A 21,859-nucleotide genomic window follows, 5' to 3' on the forward strand; every position below is an offset into this window, starting at 1 on the left:
TTCCCCAACATCTGAGGTGTCGGTGCGTCAGTCATCTATGCCTATTTACCTGCTGCTATTCCCTCAGAATGGGAGCGATAATTCAAGATGAAATACAGCACGTATTACTCTTGAAAAGAGGAATTTTCTATCCTTTCCTCCGTAATTGAGGTCATTCAACCACTAGGGTTCACCTGGAGTCCATACCATGATACACGCGTCACTCCGAGCCATTTTATCTTTTGTGCTGATAGTCAAGATCGCGGCTCTAACATTGACATCAAACTCTGTCTGGGCAGATGACTAAGAGTGCTGCACAACATAAACTTTTGACCCTCAACTTTTTGACCCGCAGTTGCAACGCACTAACCACAAAGATACACAAAGCTGTGCCTCTTCTTTCAGGGGGCAGGGTTCCCCCCTCCCAGGACACCCTGCTTCTGCCGCTACCTTTTGGATTAAGAGGGTGGATTGGATATTTTTGTGTTTGTGACTGTATTCCCTGTCAAATCAGCCTCCTACCTCTTCTTGTCAGCACTTAAATAGGAGTGAGATTGTTTTTAAAATCACTCATCATCACATTTACAGGGAAAATTTGGAATAGGACGGTGGAACCTTGAAAAAAGTGAAAGAAAATAGAGGATGGGGAGAAAGCAGGCAGTGGGAGCCGGAGGCATTTTTCCCCCCTTTATTTAAAAATAAAGACGCAGCCCTAATTGTTGGGAGAGCTGGCCCAGGCAGGCGAGTTGACTGTGAACTTGTACTAAAGCGTGCTCTGCTGGCGATTCCTAGGGTGTGCAGATTTATCTTCTCTGCATTTACTTAACCCGGCAGTGAACTGCACGAGCGTCATTTGTTAGGCGATGACAGACTTCACCTCCAGCAAGGGCTGCTTCACAAAATCGCAATAATTACCCAATAACCTTCATAACAAATATTATTATTGAAAAGACTGGTTTGTGGGGAGGGGACCTGGTGGAAGGACAGCTTCCTTTGTGAAAAAACACCAAACAAAACAGACCTAGGCATATCTTCACTTCTGGGGGTTAGAATGGCCAGCACTGTGGGTCCCCTCTCCTATGTGGGTGGGAACCTAGGCCGACCCCCTCAGCCCCGTCTGGAAGCCCCGTTTATAGTTCTGTCATTGACTAGAAAGAAATTCTGCCTTAGAAGCCAAAGGGATGGAACCCACAACATTCTGCACTCTCCATGGTAGAAGAACCTCGGGACAGACTCTGGAGCTAAGGCAGGGGAGAGGCTTCGAAGGGCAACTTTTAAGCTAAAAGGATTGTTTTCCTCTTTAATAGCCCATCTTTCAGGATGTAATTTGCTCCCCCCCTCACTAATTGTTTGGCTATAATACTCTTCACATCTCAACAAATGAACATGACTCTGTTTCTGGTAGAAAATTCTGTCTTGCTCTCCCAGAGCCGCCAACAACGAAGCAGGGGAAAGAGCTGGAGAGAAGGAACCTCGGCATAATGTTGTGAAATCAGACCATGGAAACCCTTACAAACCCCTAAGTAAGTGTGACCAGAAGCTTCCTATTATATTTATAGTTCAGGAAATATTGTCTCTTCAGCTTGTAGAAACAAACGAGGCCCTACACATACTGAACACCTTCTCCTCTTACAAGATGAGGAGCACAGACAGACATTTCTGCCACCGACTAAGGCTGGATGTCTTCATAAAGACCTTAATGACAGAGATTTTTTTTTTCTTCTAAGTAAGTTCCTCTGCAAAAACAACTCCAAAGAATGTACAAGAAGAAATACCTTCCCTACAAAATGAGCAGGTAACAAGCCATCCTCTTTACTATGCTTCCTATGAAAATAGGAAGAAAAAAATTCTCCAATAACACTCACATAGGTCTGATTGGATGCTGTATGTTTTTAAAGGCATTTAACTCCATGTGAGTTAAGCTGCTCTCTTAGAAACTCTGAAGTTTTATAAAGATTACAACAGACAGAAATAAGCAAGCTGACCATATTTATAGGCTGTATTTTTTTTTTTTAAACTCAGGGGAAAGATTGTCTATATTGGGTAATGCTGGATATCGGTCCAATAGCCTTTCTGCCCATCCCCACACCCCAGGGTGAGATATAGCCACGGAGGTGGTGTGGACGCTTCCTCCAGGCAAGCTACTCAAATGAACCTGCCAGAAGCCCTATCACTCTTTTCTGCTACTAATTTTAGTCACCAAGAAATCACTCAACCAAGATCACCAAATGAGCAACTAAAATAAAACCTGAACCCAATATTTTCCAAGAAAGAACCCAAAACTCAGAGCAGCAAAACAAAAACTCCAGAATTCTCAGAGACACACAAAATAACAAAAGAGAACGCAAATAGAGTTCACATTCTAGTTCCCACTAAGATGCGGACACTGAGCGCTGCAATGCCAGTCTTTTCACAGGTCATGCAAGATGACTTCAGGGATTTGCCTTGCCACTGGTTCAGAGAAGTGGGACTTGTGGGAGGGTTTTGATTTTTCAAAAAGCTTCCCAGGTTTGTTTTTGGGCCTCTGACTTTGGGGACAACTGTTGGACTTATGTTGAGTGTCTGCACAATAAAGTTTGTTGAAATTCCAAAACCGCACTTGAAATCTTTTCACTTTAAGCTCTTAGCAAATATCTTTAGCAATTAGCACTTGAGAAAACTATCCAGCTCCTAAAGAGACAGAAGGTCCTAATTTTTTGTTTGTTTGTTTCATTTCTGAGTTGGAGAATTTGGCTTAATTCTTCCAGGGAATGGGGGAAATCTGCAAGGTCCCTTGTGGGTATCCATCCAGAGAAAGACCCCAGGACAGGCCACAGCATCCCCAGTCACTTTGTCACTGAAGAATGTGAGGGTTTGGGGCCAGAGGGGGTGGTGGCTGAGGCCAGGTTGGAATTGTACCCAGGAAAAATTTACTTCACCTTACTTCGTGGTGGTGCAATATTGGGAACTGTTTTGGAAATCATAGATTATGTAAATTTCCTGGGATCAAACAGAAAGAGCAGCTAACAAAAGAAAGGCGGAAATCTCCTACTGACAAACGACCAATTTCTTCCCTAAACTACCCTTTATGATGTGTCAGGAAAAACAACCTAATGGCTCTGGGGACTTTTAAGTTGGGCATTGAAGACACCTCGACTTCCCCTCAAACTTTAGGGCACAGTTTGGAAGAGAGAGTTTGTCTGTATGTTGAGGGGGAGTAAATTTCTCTAATCTTTAGTGTTATCTAGGGGGATCCCTAAGTTGCCTTTTGAGCGTCCTGTGCCTGCATGTTTTAAATCTACAAAGGAGGAGAGGAAAAGGAAAGGAGAGAGCGAGAAGAAAGGGAAGGCGGAAGAAAAGAAAGCGCTTTAACTCCTTTCATTTAGCCTGGGGATTCAAAGACTAAAGTTAAATCCGGCCATAAAGTTTATTGCTTCAGACTCACAGGCGGGTGAGAACAGTCCCACCGAAATAAAAAGAACGTGCAGGCAAACAAGGTTCAGGGCCTGGTCCCGGGTGCGGGGGAGGGGGTGGTGAGCCCTTCCCCCCCCCCCACCCCACCCCCACCCCCAGGTGGGGACCCGCGGTCCCCGGCGTCCTGGGCTCGGCCTGGCAACCCAGGGGCCCAGCCTGGAGGTGCGGCCGGCGCCTCGCCGGCCTCTGCCACCCTCCGGCTCTCCCGAGCCAGCCTGAAACTCGGCCCCGAAGGCAGCCGCCTCAATTCAGTGCTGCCAAATGACCCCGGCCCGCGAAGACATATTGCCACAGCCCCGTAAGGAATCCCGCCAGAGTCCGCCTCGGCCCAGCCCGGGCCTTTCTTTCAAACTCCAAGCACTCCCCAGCGCAGCGCGGCCCTTGGCGCCCGCGGCCGGCGCCCCACTGTCTCCCAGCCCCCACCCTAGGGCTCCGCTACCCCCCGAAGAGGGAGCCCCGCCAGCCCCGGAACGGGGGGCGGCCACGCCAAGTCCCCACACACAGGCCCATTCGCACACAAAAATCATCTTTTGCGCCGGCGAGAGCAGCGGAAGTCATTAACATTCGCGGTGGTGCAGCAATTAAAGTTAGGCCTGGGGACGCGGCGGCCACAGGCGCTTTTCACCGGGGTGCCTCCGCAGAGCTGGCTCCTGGCGCTGCTCTTGTGGGCAGAGGAAGAGTTGGCTCTGCCCTTTTGAATTCAGAGGCAACCTCCGAGTTACTGAACCACAGAGAGAGAGAGAGAGAGAGAGAGAGAGAGAGAGGAAGGGAGGGAGGGAGGGAAGGAGATCGAGGAAGAAAGTTTTCAGAGTACAAATAAACTTGAAAGCGCTCAGGAGGCAAGCTTACCTTAACTCGGAGGGAGCCATTTTTCAGAGAGTTTTGAGAACTTGTGGTTTGGACACTTCTGGACCTAAAATTGACAATTTGAATGACCAGGCGGCACACGTAGCCTGCAAAAGAGTCAAATGGAGTCCAGCGTCAGTGAGATTATATGTTATGTGGTATATAATGTTGGATGTCAACTCCCCAAAACCATAAAACTTACTTTAATGGCCCCACGTGACGTTTTATAGCCAGTGAGCCGATCTGTCTGTGCTATGGATGATTTTACGATCTAATTCATAGACAAAACCCTATTCATTTGGCACCCAAATGTCATATAGCCGGAACTGGGGCTTATAAAGTTTACTGTTTTATAACTTTTAAAAGGAAAGACGGCATCAGTGTAAGCAGTCGGTAAATGTGCAAATCTCTAGTTGCGCTTTAGCTGCCCTGAGGAGTTTCCCAATCGAGCTAGGATGGGGTAAGTACCTTCCATTTGTAGCAAATTAATTGTAGCAAAAGAAGCCAACCGGGCTCAGGGTGAGGAATGGGAAGGGGTGCCTGGGTGGGTCAGAGGCAGAGGGTTTGGGGGCCACAATGTGGCACAGCAGCCTCTTCAGCAAGTGGAGGCCTAGGATGTGACCTCAGGAAAGAGGCAGCATCAGTGTGGGCCCTGAGGGCTGTTAACAAAGCCCTGTGCTTTGCTCCTTTCTCTCTCTTCCTCTTTTTTGTACCCAGCAAGTTAACTTGGTTTCCTCAGAGATGGGCAGGTCGGACTCAGGCTTGAGAACCACCTACAGCGTTTCCACCTTCTGCCCTGAACTCTGATGGGTCAGAGTTAGGGAGGTCGCGGGTCAGGGTGTTGGTCTGAGGTCTCCTTCACAGGCAGGCTGCTCAGGTAGCCTCAGACTCCCTGCCTTCCAGCACTGGACAGACAGACGGAAGAACAGAAAGAGCCGCTTGCTATTTGGCACAAACCAGACCAAGAGAACTTACAATAGAAAGTTTATTTTTTTGTTTCCAGTCAGTATTTTTTCCTTAAAAACAAATACAAAAAAAAAAAAAAAAAAAAAGCTGATCACAGTTTGCTTAAACAGCCAGACTCGGACAATATTTGTAACTTTGTTCACAAAAACATACATCACTGAAGCTGCGCTTATAAGAGCCACTTCCAGAGTTCGTGCAAAGGGTCCTACAAAGGCACGCAGGGACACACCGCTTGGAGTCACAGTTTTCGTCACAGAGTCACTAGTCACTACACGTCAAACAAGTTAAGTTGTGTCTCATCAAGTCACCTCTACAACAGCATTAATTACACAAGGAATATAGGTAGTTTGAATAAAAATATCTTTAACAGCTTGGAGCTATTGAGACAGGAACACTTCCACTCACATGCACAGTTAAACAACTGGAGTGCAACACAACATTGGCACTAAACGAGGTTGAAGGGGGACTTTTTTGTGTGTTTTTTTTTCCTCTTTTTTTTTTTGTTATAGTTACTTCAAGTAACACAGCTTGCTTCATATAAATAAGTTAAAACATCTATTTTTTTTTTTTCAAGACAAAGCCATTCAGGACAAAGAGATGAACAGAAAGCAGATCTACTTATACAGGCGCTATAATGGCAATAAACAGGCTCATGATTAAAAGATGAATTAGGGCAACAAGAACAGGGCTTCTTCACAGAAGGAACACAAGGGAGTTTCAGAAAGTCACCTTAGTACTGACACTACGCGGGATCCGCTAATACTGCTCAGTACTTTAAACGCTCAAATACTCAGGGGCGGAAGGCCCCTCCCGCCGCCGCCATGCTCATGCTTTTCAGCTTATTATCTTTTTTCCACTTCATTCTCCGGTTTTGGAACCAGATTTTAATTTGTCTCTCGGAGAGGCAAAGAGCATGTGCTATTTCAATCCTTCTTCGGCGGGTCAGGTAGCGGTTGAAGTGGAACTCCTTCTCCAGCTCCAGGGTCTGGTAGCGCGTGTAGGCCGTCCGGGCCCTTTTGCCTTCCGGGCCGCCTATGTTGTCTGCAACAGAAAAGTCAGCGATTTAGCCACCAACTCCTCAGCCCCTGGTTACCCAAGTCAGCTGGACGAGCCAGGGTTCCTGAGCAAGGAACAGGGGAGAAAAAGCTCAACAAGTCCTCTCTCCTCACCCGCCCACCCCTCCCGAATTTCCTTCCCTCTTCCTTTCTAGAGAGAAAACAATACAATTTGGACTCTGGGAACAATCGGCCCATCTGAGGCTGGAGCCGCGTCCCGAAGGATCGCCCGGCTTTCCTTCACCCCTCTCCTGCCCTCTGGCCCTGCCCCTGGCACCCCGAGGCGGGGAACAGCCCTCCCAGGCAGCCCACCTCTCAGAAACCCACGGAAGCCAGGCCCTTTCCTGAGCGTCCAAGTGGCCTCCAGGTCACCCTCCCTTAAAGTTCCAGCCCCGCGAGCCGCCTTCTGTTCCAGCCTGCACGCTTGGGGCGCCTGCTTTCTTTTTCTTCCCTTTCCTGCTGTCCCTTCTGCTCCCAAACTTCAGAATCCCGCCGGCTCTCGCCTCGATTATTCCCCCCCAAGCCCCTTTTCGGGGACTCTAATTAGTAACGCTGTTTCCCCAGCGTAGCCCTCCTCATAAATTATCCGTCCTGACAAGCCCGATTCACGGCCCCTACTGCCATCCTCTACCTCTCTGCGCCCTGCTCGGCTGGCTTGACCCGGGAGCGCGTTCCGAGGCGCTGGGGTTCGATATGGCATTTTTCCTTTTCCCCCCGTTGCACCGTCTAAACTTGCTTGGCCAGCGGCCCTTCTCCACCACCCCCCTCCCCATTTGCGAGCGCTGGGCGCTGCAGAGAAGAGAAGGTGAAAGGAGGGAAGCAGGGGAAGGAGAACGGCGGGGAGAGACTCCACAGGGCTGGGAGAGGCGAGACCAGGAGAGAGATGGGGAGAGAGGGCGGTAAAGGAGAGAGGGGGGACCGAAAGCCGCGCCCCCGCGGCCGCGTGGATTTAGAAAAAGGCTGGCTTTACCATGACTTATGTGCAGCTTGCGCATCCAGGGGTAGATCTGGGGTTGGGCGGGCGGCGCCGGGCTCGGCTCGCTCTGCGCGCTCGCCTGCTCGCTGCTGGCGGGGGCGTCCTCCTCGGCTCCGGACGCCGTGCCAACCCCCTCTCTGCTGCTGATGTGGGTGCTGCCGGCGTTGGCCGAGGCGCCGCTGGAGTTGCCCAGGGAGTTTTTCCCGCCGTGGTGGCTGTCGCTGCCGGGCGAGGGGGCCACGGCGGAGCAGGGCAGCGGGTCGGGCGGAGGCGAGTGCGTGGACGTGGCCGGCTGGCTGTACCTGGGCTCGGCAGGCGCCGCGCTGGCGCCGGCCGCGTAGCTGCGGGCGCGCTCCCCGGAGCCAAAGTGGCCGGAGCCGGAGCGGCCGACGCTGAGATCCATGCCATTGTAGCCGTAGCCGTACCTGCCGGAGTGCATGCTCGCCGAGTCCCTGAATTGCTCGCTCACGGAACTATGATCTCCATAATTATGCAACTGGTAGTCCGGGCCATTTGGATAGCGACCGCAAAATGAGTTTACAAAATAAGAGCTCATTTGTTTTTTGATATGTGTGCTTGATTTGTGGCTCGCGGTCGTTTGTGCGTCTATAGCACCCTTGCACAATTTATGATGAATTATGGAAATGACTGGGACATGTACTTGGTTCCCTCCTACGTAGGCACCCAAATATGGGGTACGACTTCGAATCACGTGCTTTTGTTGTCCAGTCGTAAATCCTGCCTGATGACCTCTAGAGGTAAACTCGTGCACTAATGGGGGAGTTGGGTGGAGGCAAGAGGGGTGGCGCGCGCGCCCCAGGCGCGTGCCCGCCACCCGCCGCCGCCGTTCAGTCGGACTCGAGCGCCACCCGCTGGAGGCAGGGCGCATCGCTCCGCTTCCGACCGAGGGCTGCAAGGGCCGGGGTCGAATTGAGGTTACAGCCCATTATGGCAAAATTATTGCATTTCCCTCGCAGTTCCATTAGGATGTACCAATTGTGAGGCCGTCAGCTGCCGATCGCGCGCCCGGCGAGGATGCAGAGGATTGGGGGGAGACGGTGACTTGGATTTTATTTACAACAACTTTATTTCCCCGCTGTGCAGCCCCTCTTATTTTTGTGTTGAGGTTGGGGTCGGTTTTGCCCGTCGTGCCGGCAGCTCTGAAATTTGAAAATACAGATATCACCTTCGGGGAAGGGGGGAGGCCATTTAGCCAATTGGAGAAATAAATCCTGCCCGCAGCAGCAGCTACAATTACGGCTCTGTTTTTTTTGTGAGTGCATGAGGGACAGTGTCCCTGCCGCTCTTAAATGACAGGCGTCTATTAAAGATAGCTTTTGTGTAGTGTTTCTCCGAGGCGAGGTCAAATTCCATACACTTTTATAACCGGAGTCGATTTTTCTTTCGTGCAAATATGGTTTTCGTGTCATTAGTTCGCTATTTGATTTGCTTTAAGTATCCAGCCTGGAGAATCTTCACCACCAGGTCCCTTTCCTCGAGCCAGCCGGGCCCCAATTCGGAGGGTTCTCGGTGAACCCAGCGAGTGGGCCCAGGCTCCCCGCAGCCACAGAAGCTGTTTGGGGGCTGGGAATCCGTGGGCCGAGTTATTAGGGTCTTGCTTAGATCTCCAGGATTGAAATGAGGGTGCTAATGGAAGCATTTCGTGTTAGTGCCTAGGATCTTCGTAGTTATTTTCCTGGGTCCTGAAAGACGAAAGTGAATCACGAATGTAGCCGAAAGGCATGGAGGGTACTTCCCGCTGGAGGCTGAGAGTCGAAGGCACCCCTGGCACATTTGGAAACCAGGACTCTTGCCGTTCCCATGGCCCTGGGCCCCCTCCTTAGGTCCTGAAAGCTACTCTCTGGTGGCTGCGCAGGCACTGTCGGAGGCGGGGATCCGGGATCCGGAGCTGGAGACTTCGGGAGCCCAGTCTCTCCCGGGGCTGTAAAGTTCCACCCGCGCTCAGGTTGGGTCGGCTCAGCTGAGGCTGCTTCTCTTCCACGGACGGTCGCGCGCGGGGCCGAGAGACAAGGCTGTCTCAGGGCCCCCTTTGTTCCTCACGCTTCTTCCTGTCTAGGGGCGGCCTGGGATGCCACCAAAGTGCTGGGGCCCCAGCCTTTATGCCCCCTCTTTCCAGTGGCCGGAGTCGATTTGGTGGTGCCCTCCGGGACTTGGTGGCGAGGGACCGAGGCGAAAACGCCCAGGCACCAAAAGGGGCTCGGCCCAGGTTCTTTCCTCTCCAGCAACCCCGCGTCCCGAGCTCAGGGGCGCGCAAAGGCGCTAGCACAAGAGCCGGGGACGAATTCGGGGCGCGCCCTGGGATCCGAAGCCGGCTAGGGCAGCCTTGGAGAGCGGGACCGTGTGTGCAGTGCGCCCCGCTCCACCGCTGAGATTGGCTGTGGGTGGGATTTTGTGTGTGTGTGAGAAATAAATGCTCAGGCGTTTGCAAAGCTCCCGGCTCCCCTGAAGCTGCAGAAGCCCCCCGGATGGGGGCAGGCGGGGGAGAAAAGTTGGGGAGCAGGCGAAGGCAAGGGGGCAAAGCCGAGGGAGGTTGCGGTGCTGGCCTGGTCCCTGCCCAGGCGTCTACTCGCCCGCCTTTGCCTCAGCGTCCTCCCCGCTGGGCTGTGTGGAATTGATGAGTTTATTTTCCTTTTTCCACTTCATGCGGCGGTTCTGGAACCAGATCTTGATCTGGCGCTCGGTGAGGCAGAGCGCGTTGGCGATCTCAATGCGGCGGCGCCGCGTCAGGTAGCGGTTGAAGTGGAACTCCTTCTCCAGCTCCAGCGTCTGGTAGCGCGTGTAGGTCTGGCGGCCTCGGCGCCCGTGACTTCCATACACGGCACCTGCGGGCAGAAATGGCCGGGCGCCAGTGAGCCAGGAGGATCCCGGCCACCGAACCAGTCAGACCCGCGCCCCGCGCCCCTGGCCTCTAAGCTGGAAACCACCCCTCTCCACTCCAGCCTCTTTCGCTGTGTCTAAGGCCGAAAGCGGGGAGGATGGGAGAAGATTATTTCATACCAAGCGAGATGTTTTCCACCTAAGACAACCTGAAGTGAGAACTTATTGTTTTTGAAAAATCTGCCCTGCAAGAAAACCATTACAGGCAAAAGGAATAGAATGAGCATTCTTAATTCAGGGTACCTGGGTCGTGTTTTTGTGGGAGTGCAGAGCTTGTGTCTGGAAGTGATGGGTGTGGAGCCCTGTGAGTAGGGTAGACACTCGGAACTCACACACGAATCTCTGTGAAGGTGTTACTGTGGCCAGACACGTCAGGACTCAACATGTTTTTTGGAAAATGAAAACTGGTCAGCCCTCTCAAATCTTTGCAAGCGCCCCCAAATTGAATGGCCCTTCTGCAAAATGCAGAGCTCCCTTGGAAAAAAAAAAAACAACAACAAAACAAAACAACACAAGGCTTTTAAAGCAAAACACTAGAAGCTTAAAAATCTGCACTGGGTTCTGTCCTAGGATTCTCTGTTGAGTTTTTGGAAACCAGAGGCAAAGGGATGGAGCTATGGGCCATCTGGGGTTTCTGGAAATGTAGGACTGTGATGGGCTATCTGTTCTGGTGCCAAAGGAACCCAAGGTTGGGGGGCTCCCCCCAGGCTGGGTGTGTGAGACTCAGGCAGGGCCTCAAAAGGAGGCAGAAGTTGGCTAAGAGTGAGCAGTTGAGTGGAAGGGGGAGGAGGGAAGGGAGGAGAAAGAGGAAAAAAAAATCCTGAGGCTGGGGATGTGGCCCTCCAAGGCTTTGGGGAGACACTAGAAGAGGCCAAGTGAGAGCCTCTAACTACATGGGGTTTTGAAGGGCAGAAAGGAGAGGGATTGGGGGTGAAGGGGAATGATCAGTGATGGGTGCAGAAGGCCATCTTCTACTTGGGGATCTGTGCAGGGTGTTTCCAGGAGGAAGTGTGGGCAGGCACTCCCTCCCCTCCAGCCTCACTCTCTGTTCAGGTTGCCCCTGTCACAGGGTCTCACGTAGGGTGGCAGTGACCCCTCTCGATCCCCTAGGGTGTCACCTTACATGGACACCAGTGCCGTGCCTTCACTCTGCCACAGCTTGATTGCCTCAGTGGGAATGGGTTAGTTTTCTTTTTTCTTTCTTTTTCTTTAATCTCTTAAAAAAGCCAAAGAAACTTTGTTCATTCTTTCCTCCTTTCTTTCCATTTCCTCTTTCTAATTTCCGTCTCCTCCTTCCTTCCTTCTTTCCCTGCCCCCTTCCCCCTCTCCCTCCACTCTCTTGGGGGGGCTGCGGGGAAATGCCTTACCCGCGCAGGAGTTCATCCGCTGCATCCAGGGGTAAACAGGGCTCGTGTACTTCCGGTCGGTGCCTTCGTCATGGAGGGCTTTGCCCGGCACGCTGCTGCTGTCGGGTTTGTACTGCTGCTCGGGAGAAAAGTGCAGGTAGTCCCCGGGGCCCCTCTGCTTGCCACTGCCTGAGGGCGAGGCGCCACTGAGGTCCTTATCAGAATAGAAACACGAGGCCCCGTACTCGTAGGACGCCCGGTTGCAGGCCAGGACCGAGTTGGACTGTTGGTAGAAACAAGGTGAGGTGTACGTCTTGTCCGGGAGGCTCGACGCCCCGTACGAGGCCGGGAAGGGCCTCAGCGCGTCATAGCCAGCCGGGTAGAGGGGCAGCTGGCCCAAGAAGGAGTCCTGGCCGCTGGGCAGGCTCCCGGGGAAAGTGGGATTCACAAAATAGGAACTCATTTGCGCGCCCCTCTGCAGGACTGTGATTTGTTGTGTATTAGTACATCTGGCTATAACTATTAGTAGTCATCGAACTGGTTTGTTTCTGGATGGCCGAACGCCAAAAGCGACAGCAGCAAATCGCACCAGCTGACGCGGCGGCGGCCAATGGGAGCGAGCGCTGGAGCCCGCTCCCCGGGGACCGCGGCGACCGAGGCAGCAAAGTTACAAACAGCCCCCAGCCCGCCCGCCCGCCGCCCGCCCGGCAGATTAATGGGCGCGCACAGCCAGCCGGCCCGGCTCTCTTTCCGAACGCCAGCGGCGGGCACGGCCCGGGCAGGGGCGTGCGAATCAGGCCGGGGTAGGGGCACTAGAGTCCGGGCCGCCGCAAAGGCCCCGCCAGGCCCGCTCCCTCCTCCTCCCCTTCTTGCCTTTTCGGATTTTGCTGGTTTTTCTTTCCAAACAGGAAACCTGACAGCCCCGCGCCGGGAGGGGCGGTGACCACGACGGCTTAGCTCCCGGCCGGGCTTGCCCGCCCCTCAGGGCCCTGAGCGTGCCCCTCCCTCTGCACTCCCCCGCCCGTGGGTGCGGGTTCCGGGACTGAAGAAGGGGGCCTGAGAAACCAGGCCTTCACGCCCAGCTCCTCACTCCTGCGTCTTAGGAATCCGTGCATCCCTTCCCTCTTTCCTTCCCACTCCCACCAAGGGCCTGGGCCTCGCTACCGCCTGGAGCCGAAGGCTCACCTCGAGCTGACCAGATCGCGGCTAAACGTCTTCCCCTGGCAGCCCCATCCGCCCACATACAACACGTCTCCTTTGAGTCCAGACGGGCTCCCCTCCAATGGCCAACGACCGCCTGGCCTCAAAGCACCCCACAAACTGTGGGTCCCCGTACCACCTTTGAACCCAGGAATCCAGAGGCCAGAAACCACTGTTTTCAACAAGAAAGGGACCTACAGGGGAGTGGCCCAGAGACTGAGCTTCGAAGCAAAACGGGGGAACCTGCTCCCCTCACCCAGCCCTTGGGACTCGTCCTCTCAACACCCGAAGTGCTCAGAGCTGAGACAGATCCAGATGTGGAATATCTGTCCTCTTTCTGGAGGCACGGCATCCCAAGGTCCCCGCCGAGCCAGGCATAGAGGGCAGCTGGGATGTCCCAAAGGCTGTGGGGTAACTGATGTGCTTGGTTTCTGGGGTGCCCGACAGCCCGCACTTTCCTGGGGTGTACCCTCTCCCCTGCCTTTCCTGGGACTGCTGGGGGCCTGCCGGTTGCAGTTGCCCCAGTGCCGGGAACAGTTGCCTCACGGGCTCCAGGAATCGTCTGCATTGCTTTTGCCGTTGTCACAGGCCTGGCCTTTCCCAGACAGGAGGTGAAAAGCGTGTCCCTGGCTGCCCTTGCTTGATAGGTGTGCCTTGGAGATAGTTGACTTTTACAGCACATGGATCAATCTCATTTTGTAAAACGTGATCTCTTTCCAATGGCATTTTTACAACTGTATTTGTTGGGCTTGTAAAACCCTTGAATTAGCTTTAAAATCCTCAATTCTGTGGAGGCTGAAGAAAGACTATTTATACAGTTTGGTTGAATTTCCGGAGGACGTTTCTAAGATCTGTAAAACTCTGATGAATGCAGGCTGATGGGGTTCAGGACTTGGGGGTGGCAATGCCCTCCTGGAATCTGACAACGACTTCCTTAATCTCCTCCTTGCTTTTTGATTTTTTTTTTTGCCCCTGCCCTCACTTCCCTCAAAGGGAGAAAACTAGGAAAGGACTGGGCTAAGGGTGGCCTCCACAGAACCTAGCAAGCACCCTAGAAAGTGGCTGTTGCCCACGCGATGGGGTCTACACCCAGAAGCCTTCTCCCTGTGCCCCAATCAATCCACGCTGGGAAAGTTTCTCCTTTGCATATGTAAAAAGGGCCCGGCAGGAGAAGAGAGAATGTAACATTTCCCTGGAATTTCTTCAGGGAATGGACCCGATAGGTGAAAATGAAAACTCAAGTAAAAAATTTTAAAGGGAACTATTTTTTTTAAGGCTATGTCCAAAGAAAATCATGTTTGAGTTATTGTTTCCTAAACAAGACCATCAGATGACAGTGACGTCAAGCAAATTATTATTATATAAGACAAAAATAACTGTTGGGAGATGTTGAGAAATGTTTACGTTTATAATTTCTGCTTCATACCTCCAGGTCTCACACAGCATTGGGAGTGATGGCAGTTGACTACATATACTACTATTGTTATTATTTGTTATGGGTTGACTTAGATTCTTGATCTAATAATTACCACCCCCCCCCAGACAATGACAGAATTTGATTTCTCAGCTAAGAGCCAAAAACCATTGTGTTTCTAGCTTCTATAGGCAGTGAGACAGAAAAAAAATAAATTAAATTGAAATCTCCAGGTGTTAGCCAAGGCTGGTACATATCAGGTTGGCAACGGCCCAATTTATTTCTCCAACCAGCTTTAGGTGCATATATATATATATATATATATATAGAGAGAGAGAGAGAGAGAGAGAGAGAGAGAGGCACACACACACACTCAGGCAAGAATAGGAGCCCCAGACGCTGGAGGGAGCCTCTCCTGGGATAGTGAGAATGGCTATCAAGACTCTCTCTTCTAGGTCAAAGCCACAGAGAAGGTCTACTTACCTTTCAGCTGCCCTTCAAGGGGGACTGGATGGTGAGCAGGGCCCCACAGTCCGCCCTTTCTCTGGGCTGCCCACTCGACCTCCGCCAGCTTGGAGGGCGGCCCGCCGGTGTGTGGGGGGGACCTTGAGGGCCACCCGGGCCGCCTGGATCTGTAGCCCAGGCCAGAGCCCATAGCATACAGGTGCGGCCTCTGCCTGTCACAGGCCCTCGCCTGACGCCAAAGCCCGCCTTCCTTGCCATAGCCAATCCTCCTCAGGGCCAGCCAGGCCTGCAGGCCTCGGGGCCAGGAATGGTCTCTCCGATTTGAAAATCCCAAAGCGGGCGCCTTCCCCGAACCAGCGTGCGCCCCGGGGACGCCTTGGGACGCGCAGTTTGGACAGAAGCAGCCATAACGTGCCAGGCCGCCTGTGCAACCAGTCTCCATGGCGCTGGGGGTAGGGGGAGGACCCGAGTCTAGTCGGGCTTCCAGCTCCTATCAGGGGTGGCCAAGGCGGGGGAGGTTCCCGACAGGCCCTGGGAGGCCGCCCCTCAGGTCCTCCCTTGCCCCCCTCTGCTCGGCCTGCTTGGGAATCTCTGAGGGGCCCGCGCAGCAGTCGCGCCAGGCTGCACGACGCGGGGCTGCGGCTGGCGTCGGTCCCGGCGACGGCCACAGCGTGGCAGCAGCGAGCGCCCAGCGCGGTCGCAATAAATAATCTGCCCGCGGCAGCCGCAGTCAGGCAGCCCGCGGCCCTGCGACGCAAACGCGCAGCTTTATCCGCCCTGAGTGCACCCACAGCGCCGGTGGACGTCCCAAACATCTACAGCCCCTTCTTAATTTTCTAATGCACACCAAGGTATTATCTTAAGGTGGAAAAACAACAACAACGACCAGAACCACAGAACAAACAAAAAGAACTCGAGCCCAGAACCTCAGGATCGTTTCTGGTCGCAGTCCCAGGAAGCTCCCGGGGCAAATCTGGCCGACGCGCACCCAGGCCAAGCAACGGTCTGTGCCACCGCTCCACATAAAGTCAATGCCCACGGTACCCTCCGTGCCTCCCGGGCGGCTTCACAGTCCCCTCCCGGCTCGCGGAAAGTGGGGCGCGCGGTCGGCGGCCCGCTGCGCCGATGTGGGGGTGGTGGGGTCCCCCTATCGCCCAGACGCGGTTTGCGTCCTTCTTTCAACCTTAGCTGCGGGCCCCTGCCACTCTCAATAACACCACTACATTCTCTGCACCGAAACTTCCCGCCAAGCAACACCCAGCCAATTAACCCCATCCTCTCCTCCAACACAGAGTTCCACCCACGCACCTAGTCCCTCTCCCCGCGCTTCAGACACATCTGTCATCGGAAAACCGCGTGAAAGGAAGCAGGCAATCAGCAGAAGAACCTGGCTGAATTAGTAAGTTTTTGTTTGTTTGTTTGTTTTCCCCCTCATTCTACCTTTCTCTCCAGAAACCGATTCCCTCAGAATAGAAGGTGCTGTGTTGACACTAATAAAAAAGCAGGCCGATTAATTCACTTTGCCCTCACCTCTTCCCACCTCCCCAGGTCGGGAACTGTCTTCAATTGTTGGGAAATTCAACCGAGCCAACTGGGTCATGAATGAAAAAAAAAAAAAAAAAAAATCCAAACCCCGGAGACTGGCAAGGAACGCGGAGGGCAGGGCCACTTCTTTTTGGGCTCGGCAAGGTCGCTGGGGAAGAGGGGAGAGACCTCAGTGCTCCTGCCCCATGCCAGGGCGCTGTGCCACTGAAAGGAAGCTGGCATTCACTGCCATGGTGAGCAAGAGAGAGGAGAGAGGGAGTGTGTGTGTGTGTGTGTGTGTGCGCGCGCGCGCGCGCACGTGTGAAGGGGGGCAAGTGTGAACGGTGAGTGTGGGCGAGGGTGAGTATGCCCCTCTTCAAAGCCGCCCTAGTGCCCTCTCCCACCGCCGCCGGCGCCGGCTGCCATCTCACCACCTTTGCTCCTGTCTCCCCACATGTCTCACCTTCAGATGGCGGCTCCCAGAAGCTCCTGCCCCTCTGACAGCTGTCGCTTGGGCAGCCGGGGAGACGAATTGTCCTCCTTCCTGGTGCCAGAGGACGCAGGAAATTAGCCAGGTTGCGAGTTGCGAAGCGGCCGCCGCGGCGCCGGGAACTGGACGCGCCCCACCTCCAGCGGGAGCGGCCGGGCCGGGCCGGGCCGGGGCCTCGTCTCGCTCGCCATCGCCGGACAAAGCGCAGCCAAGCCCGGCTGGAAGGCAGAGCTCCGAAGCAGGCAGGACGGAGCGGAGCAAAAGAATGCGGCTCTATTCTCGCAAGGGAAATTATAAAAAAGTTCATGTTCACGGTTCCCATCCACATGACCGACAGCGGCCAATGGAAGGGCCGAACAACTCATAAAGTTGTATTGCAAAGTTGTAAATTTTCATAAACAACAACGGATTTATGACCCTTTCCCCATCACTAAGAGGAGGCAGCTCTTACACCGGCGCCATCTTACCACCGAGGCTGCCCCGACTTGGGGACGCAGGTTTTACAAACCCAGTTGGGCCGGGTTTTATTAAAAGAGCAGTAAGAAGCGGGCCCAACCTAGGCAGGAGGCTGGAGTCGAGGTCTTCGCCCGCCGAGCTCAGGCTATTCTGCGCTGTCCCCATCGCCCTTCGCCCCTTAGGCAGACCCTCATCCTTCCCCGCACCCGGACGCCCCCGCCAAGGCTCCGCAGCCAGGGGGTCTGCGGTCCCTGCCCCTTCCTCTACCCCTCAGTTGCAGTGCTGTGCCCAGGCGCCCTTGCTTTGCCTGAATGCAGGGTGGGAGGGGGGCTGCGTCAAAGGGCCTGAATCCCACCTCCTAGCATGGGGCTGGGTTCATGGAAAATTCAGGATCATTGGCAGGGTAATACCCCTTCCCAAGCCCACCCCACAGCAGTAGGGGAAAGGGTGGATTTTGGATTTGCTCACGGAATTTATGGGTTTTTAGAGAGATTCATAGAATATAATGTATCTACCGAAGATTCCGTTTTCTAGAGATCCGCGAGATGTTTGTGCACACACATAAAACCAAGACAAAAATCTCCAGAGAAATGCACATGTACAATTATAGACACACAGAAACACACACACTCAATTATGGACACAAAAATACATAAAATTATGGATTCCTGTAGTAATACACACATACATAAAAATGCACATACAAAAGAGGTACACACGCACCTATACAAATCCACACAAAAAGGGACCTGCCACACATAAACACCAAACCATGGACACTCAACACCTGGACGTTATTCATCCTTCCATGTTTGCTTCCCCAAGACCCCTTTGGGCATGCAGACATACTCAGGGCTTGCTCTCCAGCCATGGTCACCTCTCTTTCCCAGGCCCCCCTAGATAAAGCAGTCCATGTTTCTTTGTCACCAAGCATCTTTATTTTTCTGTTACATAAAACACGGTTAGCTGGGCAAGACAGGAAGCATGCCTTCCCATTCCTGGAACCCCAAGCTAAAGCCTAAAGGGACAAGGGGGGACGCAGGACAACACAAGAGATGAAGGGCATTGAGAAGGGCATTAGCCCTCCGCACCAGCTATAAAGTTAGCTCAAGACAACACACCATGCTACAAAGTCACCCCATTAATACATCCTTCCCAAGTCAAGACATTGCCTTACAAATGACCTCCAAGACTATATAAATGACAAAAAAAAAAAATCTTGTTCAAATATACAATATTTGCTATTGTAGGAAAAGTCAGGGTGTACATATTCAACATGGCTGGACAGTAGGACATGGGGCCAGGGGAGGTGCAGGAGGCTGGGAGCATCTCTGCAGTCCTACTAAGCAAAGCTAACCCAGAGGTCTGCAGCTAGCTTGGGAGTGCTCCCCTCCAGAAGTGGGAGTAAAGGGCCTGAACTTGGGGTGCCCAGACCAGAGATGGAGGGATTCTAGGTTGCAGCACTTAGAATGCTTTGGAATAAATATATTATTTTTCAATTTAAATAGAAGCCAATACCCTGGTCCCCGGACCCCAGCGTCTTCTCAGTGCAGCCTCAGGGACCCCAAAGGCTGCTGGGCAGAAGCAAGAGGGGCCTGGCCGGGGAAGGGGCCGGCACTAGGTAGCAGGCGAGCCAGTGAGCACAAAATAGGTAGTTTGGGGCGAGTAGGTAGTACTGAGAAAATCAGGTCCTTGTCGGTATGGGGGAGGTGCTGGGTGTCTGCCAGTGTTGGGACGCGTCTGGGCTTCCTGGGAGTGGAGGCCTACTGGGGACTGGGCCCATAGGTAGTTTGGGGTTGCCTCTGGCCGAGGCCTGTGCTAGGTAGTATTTTAGCCGTGCCAGTGCAGAACTGGGCGGCCGGGGTAGGGAGAGTGTCTGCTGGGAGTCCTTGGGGCAGAGGGATCCCCAAGGGGACCCAGTCTAGGCGGCTGCTTAGTCCAGAAAAGGTGGGAGCTGGGATAGGTAATGGGGTAGATGGGTGCAGGTTGGGGATTGTTGTTTTTGTTTTTGTTTTTGTTTTTCACGTTTTCTTTTTATTTTTTCCACTTTTGTAAATAAATTCAGTGAGTCTCTAAAGACGCTTTCCCGACTGTCTGGTGCAGCCAGGGCCCCTACTCGGCCCCTCATTCCTCTTCCTCGTCGTCTTCCTCTTCGTCGTCTTCGTCCTCATCGTCGGCCTTGTCCGTGGCGGCGGCGGTGGCGGCGGCGGCGGCGGCGGCGGCGGGCACTGCGCCCTCGGGGGCGGCGGCGGCCGGACCCTCATCTTTATGCTCTTTCTTCCACTTCATGCGGCGGTTCTGGAACCAGATCTTGATCTGGCGCTCGGTGAGGCAGAGCGCATGGGCGATCTCGATGCGGCGGCGCCGCGTCAGGTAGCGGTTGAAGTGGAACTCCTTCTCCAGCTCCAGCGTCTGGTAGCGCGTGTAGGTCTGGCGGCCCCGCTTCCTGTCGGGCCCTGGAAGCAGACATGTGGACACACGGACACACGGACAGTTTAGCCAACACAGACACAAGACAGTGCATTAGCCAGACCGCTATCCCAGAGCCTGCACCTTTCTCCCAGCGCTAGCCCGGGCGCGCGTCCCCCTCCGCCCGCGCCCCGGAACGGAGCTGGGGGAGGAGCGGGAGTGTTAGCGGAAGACCCCAACTGCGGTGCCAGACGCGCAGGCAGCTCTGTGAGGAGGCAAGGCGCAGAATCCCAACTTTACAACCGCCCTTTCCAGCCGGCTAGGCTTCCACAATGTCCTGCTTCCCCCTGACAAAGGGAAATTGTAAATATAGAGTGTGGGCAAGTGGGAGACGCTGCGCTTTTGCCATTCAAAGGAGAGCTGGACCGCTTCCCCCCGCCTCTTGCTAGGCAAGTGGGTGACCATCGGGCGGTCCGCTCTCCAGGGGCGCCTTTCCTCCCTAGAAGACCGCGCCCCCCATCCCCGGAACTTCCTAGGGCACTCCGACCCCCTGTCTCCGCTCTGGTTCCCCACCCCGCCTTTAAATGGCCCCTGGCACTGGGGCGTTAGAGGGGCCCAGATGAAGGGTTTGGCTCTTCCTGCTTTTGAGAAAGAAAAGCCAGGCTGAAAGGAAAAGGAGGAGGGAGGGAGAGAAGAAAGGGAGAGAGAAAGAGAGAAAGAGAGAATAGCGAGCAAAATGTTAAAATTCCAAGGCAAATGGAGTTAAATAAATTTACGAGGATCGAACCCATTAATTGGGTCATAAAAAGTTTTATGAGCCTCATTTACATACAATGCTACGGGCTCTCCACGCTATGGCGCCTCGACTCTAATTAAAACCAGAAAGGCAGCGCCGCCAGGAGTCACGGGGCCGCCGGCTCCCAGTCGCCTCTCTCGGCTCTCCGCGCTCTCCAGCCCCGCGCTCCCTTCTGCCTGTCCGTCCGCCCGCCCACCCGGCCCGCCTAGCTGCTGCGCCTACCTGAAGACCGCATCCAGGGGTAGATGCGGAAATTGGCCTCGGCCGGGCCGTGCAGCGCGCCTTCGTCCGCCTTGTCGCAAGCGCCTTTGGCGAGGTCACTGCAGAGCCCGGGGATGTTTTGGTCGTAGGAGGCGCAGGGCAGGTTGCCGTAGGCGTCGGCGCCCAGGCCGTAGCCGGACGCGAAGGGGCTCTGATAGAGGGGGCTGTTGACATTGTACAAGCCCGGTACGGTCGAAGCGAAGGCGCCGGCGCCGGCCCCGTAGCCGCTTCTCTGCGAGTTGGGCGCAAAGGAGCAAGAAGTCGGCTCGGCATTTTGGAACAGAGAAGCCCCCGCCGTATATTTGCTAAAAAGCGCGTTCACATAATACGAAGAACTCATAATTTTGACCTGTGATTTGTTGTCCGGCAGCTTTCAGTGTCGGTTTTACGAGGTAGCGTGATATATGATAACATTACACCCCCAGATTTACACCAAACCCCATTTTCTTTTGGACCGAGCTCGCCGCAGCACGTGACCGCCCACATGACCGCCTCCGCCAATCTCAGCAGCCCTCACAGGTGGTCTCGCTCCGCGGGGCCAGCGGCAGCCTAGAATGGAAGGGGAAGAGGCTCAAATATGTGGTCAACGAATCTGCCCGCGCCTGGCCCGCCTGGCGCGTCCCGCGGGAAAAGGACCCCGAGGCACCGTGCGAGCGCTCAGTCCACCACAACCTGGACGCCTAGTCTGCAGAGGCCGCGCGGGGTCGGCCCAGCACAGCCTCCTTTTTGCCTATCACTGAACTCTGGACCAAGCCTTCGGGCCCTCTCTACCCCCGTCCTGTCCGCTGACCCAGCCTAGGGAGGGTCTCTGCGCAGTGCGCACCCGCCCGCCCTACAGCAGCCCACGGGCAAGTCTCAGCTCTGGGCAGATGGGTTCTTTGCCCGCGTCCCCCCACCCGCCCCCACGCCCAGGTCCACCGGGCGATAGGCCGGCTTAGACTCTGATCCAGATGGGGCCGGCGCAGTGTCGCTTCCAGCTGCAGTGAGAACGCCACCGCAAGCTGGAACCATGTGGTTCGAATAAAGTCAACGTCTCCCAGCTTCCTTTCCTTAATCGGCAGCACACTGTTTATCCGCCTTAAAGGAAGCAGTGAAATATTTATCTATTGATGAGCCTCATTTGCCAACAGATTTATTAACATGGGGTTCCCCTCCCTCCTTCTGGACACCGCTGTCCTGGCAGGGTACGTGCATTCGCTCCGGGGCACCTGGCTGGTCTCTGGCAGCTTAAGAAACAGCTGGTTGCTCTTTTGTCCTCCCTGCAACCTCTGGTTCCCCCTGGTTCAAGGGGAACCAAGTCTCTTTCCCCAAGGTTGGAGGAACCT

General features: G+C 54.2%; 3 protein-coding genes and 1 long non-coding RNA gene across 5 annotated transcripts; 1 reads left to right on the top strand and 3 right to left on the bottom strand.

Annotated features, from left to right (window-relative positions):
- The first annotated feature begins 4,399 nt into the window (after positions 1-4,399).
- Positions 4,400-19,145, top strand: LOC123606604. 2 transcript variants are annotated; one of them, XR_006716372.1, is made up of 5 exons: positions 4,400-4,738; positions 15,891-15,997; positions 16,147-16,376; positions 16,592-17,109; positions 17,959-19,145. It is a non-coding gene; the product is annotated as an uncharacterized LOC123606604 (long non-coding RNA). The 2 variants fall into 2 exon arrangements; XR_006716373.1 differs by lacking the exon at positions 16,147-16,376.
- HOXA5 (homeobox A5) lies at positions 5,224-10,118 on the bottom strand. Its single transcript, XM_045495147.1, has 2 exons — positions 7,270-10,118; positions 5,224-6,285 (listed from the first exon to the last, which is right to left on the bottom strand). Exons 1-2 carry the CDS (start codon positions 8,162-8,164, stop codon positions 6,035-6,037), a joined length of 1,146 nt encoding a protein of 381 aa, XP_045351103.1. The 5' UTR covers positions 8,165-10,118; the 3' UTR covers positions 5,224-6,034.
- HOXA6 (homeobox A6) lies at positions 8,632-14,610 on the bottom strand. The gene is made up of 2 exons (XM_045495160.1): positions 11,541-14,610; positions 8,632-10,118 (listed from the first exon to the last, which is right to left on the bottom strand). The coding sequence occupies exons 1-2, from the start codon at positions 11,980-11,982 to the stop codon at positions 9,859-9,861; spliced, it is 702 nt and encodes a 233-aa protein (XP_045351116.1). The 5' UTR covers positions 11,983-14,610; the 3' UTR covers positions 8,632-9,858.
- On the bottom strand, positions 17,984-21,069 carry HOXA7 (homeobox A7). The gene is made up of 2 exons (XM_045495159.1): positions 20,496-21,069; positions 17,984-19,524 (listed from the first exon to the last, which is right to left on the bottom strand). The coding sequence occupies exons 1-2, from the start codon at positions 20,872-20,874 to the stop codon at positions 19,193-19,195; spliced, it is 711 nt and encodes a 236-aa protein (XP_045351115.1). The 5' UTR covers positions 20,875-21,069; the 3' UTR covers positions 17,984-19,192.
- Between the last annotated feature and the right edge of the window lie 790 nt (positions 21,070-21,859).

This window comes from Leopardus geoffroyi, chromosome A2 (assembly GCF_018350155.1).
Source record: "Leopardus geoffroyi isolate Oge1 chromosome A2, O.geoffroyi_Oge1_pat1.0, whole genome shotgun sequence".
Taxonomy (NCBI): domain Eukaryota; kingdom Metazoa; phylum Chordata; class Mammalia; order Carnivora; family Felidae; genus Leopardus; species Leopardus geoffroyi.

What these genes read in the sequence shown, in the direction of transcription:
- HOXA5 (XM_045495147.1), bottom strand. Translation starts at nt 8,164, where the DNA reads ATGCGCCCTGCCTCCAGCGGGTGGCGCTCGAGTCCGACTGAACGGCGG. An exon ending in CAAGCTGCACATAAGTCATG is followed by an intron (nt 6,286 to 7,269) that starts GTAAAGCCAGCC and finishes TTTCTGTTGCAG; the next exon opens with ACAACATAGGCGGCCCGGAA.
- HOXA6 (XM_045495160.1), bottom strand. Translation starts at nt 11,982, where the DNA reads ATGAGTTCCTATTTTGTGAATCCCACTTTCCCCGGGAGCCTGCCCAGC. An exon ending in GCGGATGAACTCCTGCGCGG is followed by an intron (nt 10,119 to 11,540) that starts GTAAGGCATTTC and finishes TTCTGCCCGCAG; the next exon opens with GTGCCGTGTATGGAAGTCAC.
- HOXA7 (XM_045495159.1), bottom strand. Translation starts at nt 20,874, where the DNA reads ATGAGTTCTTCGTATTATGTGAACGCGCTTTTTAGCAAATATACGGCG. An exon ending in CCCCTGGATGCGGTCTTCAG is followed by an intron (nt 19,525 to 20,495) that starts GTAGGCGCAGCA and finishes GTCTGCTTCCAG; the next exon opens with GGCCCGACAGGAAGCGGGGC.